The following is a 6,000-nucleotide window of genomic DNA, read 5'->3' as shown; positions in this document are numbered from 1 at the left end:
CCGCTAGTCTTTGCCTTGCAACCACAACTGAGCCCCGAATTTCTGTCGCTAAGTAAGGCAATTGACTTTTTACCCCACATTATAAAAAAAAATGTTGAGACTCTAGAAAAAGTACAGAGAAGAGCAACCAGGATGATGAGGGGACTGGAGACTAAAACATACAAAGAATGGTTGCAGGAACTGGGCTTGGCTAGTCTAGGAAAGAGAAGGACCAGAGGACACAGGATAGCAGTCTTCCAATATTTGAGGGGCTGACACGGAGAGGAGGAAAGGGTCAATCTATTTTCTAAAGTGCCTGTAGGACAGACAAGGAACAATGGATGGAAACTGAACAAGGAGAGATTCAACCTGGAAATAAGGAGAAACTTTCTGACAGGGAGAACGATCAACCAATGTAACATTTGGAAGTGGTGGGGTTCTGACAAGCCAAGTCAATGAGGAAGCCACTTAATAACCTTGTGATTAACTTAACAAACTGCAGTGATTCTCTTACTAACTGCAGCAAGAAAGGCTGAAAAACAGGGCAAAACTTACTTGACTTACTTAGCAACAGAAATGTTGGGCTTAATTGTGGTCGTAAATCAAGGAGTACTTAATCTGTTAATCTTGGTCAAATTTCCCCTGAAGCCTGAAATGGAACAGCTTTTGCCTTCAGAAGTTGTGGGAGCTTCATCACTGGAAGCTTTGAAGAAGAGATTGGCTGCCAATGGTCAGAAATGGTGTAGGGCCATGATGGCGAACCTATGGCACACGTGCCATAAGTGGCACGCAGAGCCATTTGTGCTGGCACACGAGCCTCAGGCAAACTTACCTCACTGCGCATGCATGTGCCTCGCAGCTGTCCCCCCCGGCTGGTTTCAGGCCTTTTTTGGCCTCCCAGAGGCTGGAAAAAGCCTCTGCAAGGCTTTTCAGGACAAATTATAGGCCCGTTTTGTCACTCCCTGTAATACCGGAAGTGATGAAACAGGCCTATAATTTGGCCTGAAAAGCCTTGCAGAGGCTTTTCCCAAGCCTCTGGGAGGCCGAAAAAGACCTCAAACCAGCCAAAAATCAGCTGTGAGGCGCAGTGCAGGCAAGGAGGTGGGGGGGATTGCGCATGCAAGAACAGGGGACATCGGGAGGGGGGGCGCATTGCATTCTGGGTACTGGCACACAAGTGGATGCATGCTGGCACAGGAGCACAAAAAGGTTATCCACCAATGGTATGCTTGGGCAGGGGGGGTTGGACTAGATGACCTACAAAGTCCCTTCCAACTCTATTAATCTGTAATATTTCACTTTTTACACATTAAAGTTTTTAATTTCATGGTTAACAAGGCACAGAGCAAGAGCCGTCCATTCAGCAAATCAGAAGCAAATTTAAGCAACCTGATAGGAGCACAGGGATCATTTCTGCTTTTTAAAACTGCAGGCATCTTTGTGCAAAAAAAAAAAAAAAAAGGTCATTATTCAAAGCTCCCATCTTGCTCACTGCAGGAACCAGGAATGTTTTGTCCATGTGTCGCTCTGTAAAACTCTCCTGGGGGAGGATGAATCGTCCCCAGACAAATGGTTCCTGCTCAAAGAACTAACAATATTGACATTTTAACAAGGTTTGGGCAATTGGTGATGAACTACGGTACGTTTTTCCTGGCTGTGGCTTAGCCTTGACCCAAGCATTGCGGGTTTGCTTAGTAAATTTGTCATTTACTGAGCATAGTGTTATGCAGCTACGTGTAGTTTATTGAATCGACCGTGAGTAATCAAATCCAGATTTGAAGTGTTATAGAGATACAGCCAATATTTGACTGGTATTTAACAGGACAATCGTTCAAAAGCCCTGCCAAGGAAGGAGAACAAAAGCGACTAAAACCTTCAAAAATCAAAAGAATGGCTACATAAGATACCTATTTTTTTCTACTTTGGTGTATTCATTGCTTTGTCTAGAGCAGCGTTTCTCATATCTGGCCTCTTCGTATACTTCGTATACTCGTATACTGCACGAGTCAAAAAGAAGGCTGTGAAAATATCTACAGACGCCTCACATCCTGGACATAAACTGTTTCAACTCCTTCCCTCAAAACGACTCAATAGAGCACTGCACACCAGAACAACTAGACACAAGGGGAGTTTTTTCCCAAATTCCATCACTCTGCTAAACAACTAATTCCCACAACACTGTCAAACTATTTACTAAGACTGTATCACTATTATTCTTCTCATCCTTCCTGTTAACTATCTCCTCCCACTTGTGACTATAACCATGTTGCTTGTATCTTTACGATTTATATTGGTTTGTTTAGTTTCCCAGTGTGATTTGATTGCTTATATAATATCCAGTGACTATCACTAAATGTTGTATTTTATGATTCTTGATGAATGTATTTTTTATGTACATTGAAAGCTTCTGCATGGGAGACAAATTCCTTCAGTTTCCAATAATACTTGGCCACTAAAGAATTCTATTCTATTCTATTCTGTTCTGTTCTGTTCTTTTTCTGTTCTATTCTATTCTATTCTATTCTATTCTATTCTATTCTATTCTATTCTATTCTATTCTTTCAAGAGGCGTGAATTTCAACATGCCTCTTCAAGTGTCCAGGTGTGAGAAATACTGCTCTAGAAGAACCAGGATGACTCAAAAGAGTGTAATCCAAGTTATTATGTGCATGAAAAACTGCAATAAATTCATAGGAAGCATAAAATTTAGTAGGTGTGCATTAGTTTTGTTTTGTTTTTTAGCACACAGTCCTCGCTTAAATCTGGGGATGAGATGCTGCTGTTGGGAAGTGGGTTGGAATTCGACTGGGGATACTATACAGGTAGTCCTTGACTTACAACCATTCATTGAGTGACCGTTTAAAAAGTGACAACAGCACTGGGAAAAGTGTCGTGCCTGTTTTTCATACTTACGACCGTTGCCGCTTTCCATGGTCACATAGCAATAGCAATAGCACTTAGATTTATAAGTGCTTTCCAGCCCTCTCTAAGCAGTTTACAGAGTCAGCCTCTTGCCCCTAACAATCTGGGTCCTCATTTTACCCACCTCAGAAGGATGGAAAGCTGAGTCAACCTTGAGCCAGGTGGGATTGGAACTGCCAAATTGCAGTCAGCTGGCAGTCAGCAGAAGTACGGTAGCCTGCAGTCCTGCACTCTAACCACTGCGCCACCACCGTGGTTCTTATCATGATTGAAATTGAGACATTTGGCCACTTGTTCATGTTTACGACGGTTGCCCTGTCCTAGAGCCATGCGGTCAATTTTGGCCGACCTTCTGACCAGAAAATCTAAGGAAGTCAGATTCATTTTACAATTGTGTTACTAACTCCACGGCTGCAGGGATCCACTGCACAACTGAGGCAGGAAGGTGGTAAAATGGGACAGAATTCACTTAACAACTATCTTGTTTAGCAACAGAAATTTTGGACTCGGTTGTGACCATCAGCCGAGGTCTATTGGTACCAGGTTTCCTTACCTTCTTGTTGGCTGTCTTGTTCAAGTAATAATCTCGTGATGGTAAAAATAAGCCAGACTGATCCACCTGCCACAGGTTAAAAAAAGAATAAGTTCAATCCAGAAGTCAAACTGTCCTTCCACTGCCTTATATTCCTCTACTGGCTCGATACCCATGCTTCGCTATTGAACTATGTAGTTGGGCTTAGTTTCTGGGGAGGAAAATAAGTGGGGGGAAAAATCTGCCTACCAGCATCCATCGGTATTCATCTGGCTAGCGTCCTGTCAGAGTGTGAGAGAATTGAGGGCTGTTTGGAAACTGAAACAGTATTTGCTGTGTGAGTAAGGAGACAGCAAGGAGCCTGGGCGTGGCTCAGCTCAAACTGTTCTGTACTAAAGCTGCTTGGTGCTGTGAAACTAAAACTGAAACTGAAAGTTGTAAACTTGCTACTGGCAGTAGAAACTCATGAGATGTGATTGAATATTCCCTGTGTTATATTTTGCATATAAATGGAAATTCCCGTCCTTCTTTGGATTAAAAAAAAAAACTAAGGAAAGATGGATGAGTCTTCTGCCTGGGTTGAGTTCCCAAAGTTCATGAGAACCAAGCCTTTTCGACTTAGCATCCTTAAAATGTGTTGGCCCAACTTCCTTCTTCTGTAAGAGGGATGGTCCTGAATTATAGTCCAGCACATCTTCAAATCCCCAACTCCTAACTGAACTTGTAGAGTGGAGGGGGTTCAAACTTGGCAACATTAAGACTTTTGTGGACTTAAACTCCCAGAATTCCCCAGACATTCATGCTGACTGAAGAATTCTGGGATTTGAAGTCCACAAAAGTCTTAATGTTGCCACGTTTGGGCAGCCCTGTGGTCTACTCACAGTAAGTCTGATAGGATCAACCAGAGGGTGGTGAGAAGAACCATTCCCTCTGGGAGTCATGCAGACCAGTGGTGGGATTCAAATTGTTTTACCACCTGTTTGGTGGGCGTGGTTTGGTGGGTGTGCTTTGTGCGTGCATGCACGGCAAACACACGCTTCTTACGCACGCAGATGGTTTCCTACTGACCTTCTCCTACACTCTTGCACTCTCCATTGTTTTCAACAGCTGATGCGCGACAATCGGCTGTGCCACGCGATGCAGCTGAGGTTGAAAACCAGGAAAATACAAGTCAGTATGGAGCCTGGGCGAGCAGGCGGGCCCAACAGCTGATCGTTGGAGCGAACCAGTTTGCTCCCAGAAGAAGCTACCGGTTTGGCTGAACGGGGCAGAACCGGTAGAATCCCACCCCTTGCTATTGCAACAGGTGGGAAGGCAGGGCAAAGTTACCTGGATGATGTTGCTATTGGAGCTTTTAGAATCGGGTCCCACAAAGACAGTGAAGAACGGAGAAGCGCGATATGTTGCAGAGACCAATTTCAAAATGTCCATGAAGTTGGTCTGGTTCCAGGAGCCGGTGACGTTCCAACCACCAATCTGAGAGGAAAGCAGGTTTCAATTTTAGAATTGTAGAACACTCATTGCTTTTGTTAAAATTAATTTTAATCCCTTGCAACCGGGGTGGGATTCTACCAGTTCGCACCGATTCGTTAGAACCGGTTGTTAACATTCTAAGCAGTTTGGAGAACCGGTTGTCAGAAGAAATTACTGGGCTAATCCTGTAAGGAAGGCAGGAAGGAAACATTCTGGTGTTGCTTACAAAAACTTCCTCTCCGTTAACCCTTATTACATTCTTGGCAGGACTAGATTTCCTGTCTCTGGAACGTCTCTGGAGTTTTTTTTCCCTTCCTTTGTTGGTACTTTGCTTGTGTGGAGTGACCATTCAAAGTTACAATGGCACTGAAAAAAGTGACATGACTATTTTTCACACTTACGACTGTTGCAGCATCCCCACAGTCATGAGAGGCCAGGCGAGGAGATGCGTGCCTCGATGTGAGTGATATTGAGTTGGCCACACCCAGCCAATAAGATGACCACCAAGCCACGTCTACCCAGTCACATGACCACCAAGCCACGCCCACCAACTAAGCCACGCCCACAGAACCGGTTGTTAAAAAAATTGAATCCCACCCCTGCTTGCAACCAAAAAAAAAAGTCATAGGGGGGAAAAAGTCAAGGAAAGGAAAATCATAGACTCTAGGGAAAAAGTGTAGAGAAGAGCAACAAAGACGATTAAGAAGAACGATGGTAGGAATTGGATATTTAATAATAATAAATGTTTAATTTAATAAAAAGAAGGACTGGGGTGACATGAGAGCATTCCTTCCAGTACTTGAGGAGTTGTCATGGAGAAGAAAGAGTTGACCTATTGACCAAAAGCACTTGAGGGCAGGACAAGAAGCAATGGATGGAAATTAATCAAGGACAGAACTAACCTAGAACTAAGGAGAAATTTCCTGACAATTAGAACAATTAATCAGTGGAACAATTTGCCTCCAGAAGTTTGGGATGCTCCAACACTGGAGGTTTTTAAGAAGAGACTGGACAGTCACTTGTCTGCAATTATATAGGGTCTCCTGCTTGAGCAGGGGGTTAGACTAGAAGACCTCAAAGGTCCCTTCCAACTC

At 43.7% G+C, this 6,000-nt stretch overlaps 1 protein-coding gene across 4 annotated transcripts in view; it reads right to left on the bottom strand.

The window, feature by feature from the left end:
• ECE2 (endothelin converting enzyme 2) overlaps positions 1 to 6,000 on the bottom strand; it is an 87,444-nt gene that overhangs the window by 36,576 nt on the left and 44,868 nt on the right. For all 4 annotated transcript variants that reach the window (XR_015749537.1, XM_087965496.1, XM_087965498.1 and 1 more), the window contains exons 6-7: positions 4,763 to 4,909; positions 3,455 to 3,520 (exon numbers count right to left, since the gene is read on the bottom strand). Coding sequence is in view for 3 of the 4 variants with exons in the window: in XM_087965496.1 (XP_087821622.1) it covers positions 3,455 to 3,520; positions 4,763 to 4,909 (213 nt within the window). In the remaining variant the exon portion in view is untranslated. The remainder of the gene's footprint in view (positions 1 to 3,454; positions 3,521 to 4,762; positions 4,910 to 6,000) is intronic.

This window comes from Notechis scutatus, chromosome 4 (assembly GCF_049901735.1).
Source record: "Notechis scutatus isolate UNSWTSFEM ecotype Mainland chromosome 4, rNotScu1.2, whole genome shotgun sequence".
Classification (NCBI taxonomy): domain Eukaryota; kingdom Metazoa; phylum Chordata; class Lepidosauria; order Squamata; family Elapidae; genus Notechis; species Notechis scutatus.
The sequence above is the reverse complement of the archived record's forward strand: the minus strand, read 5'-3'. Positions and strand labels throughout refer to the sequence as shown.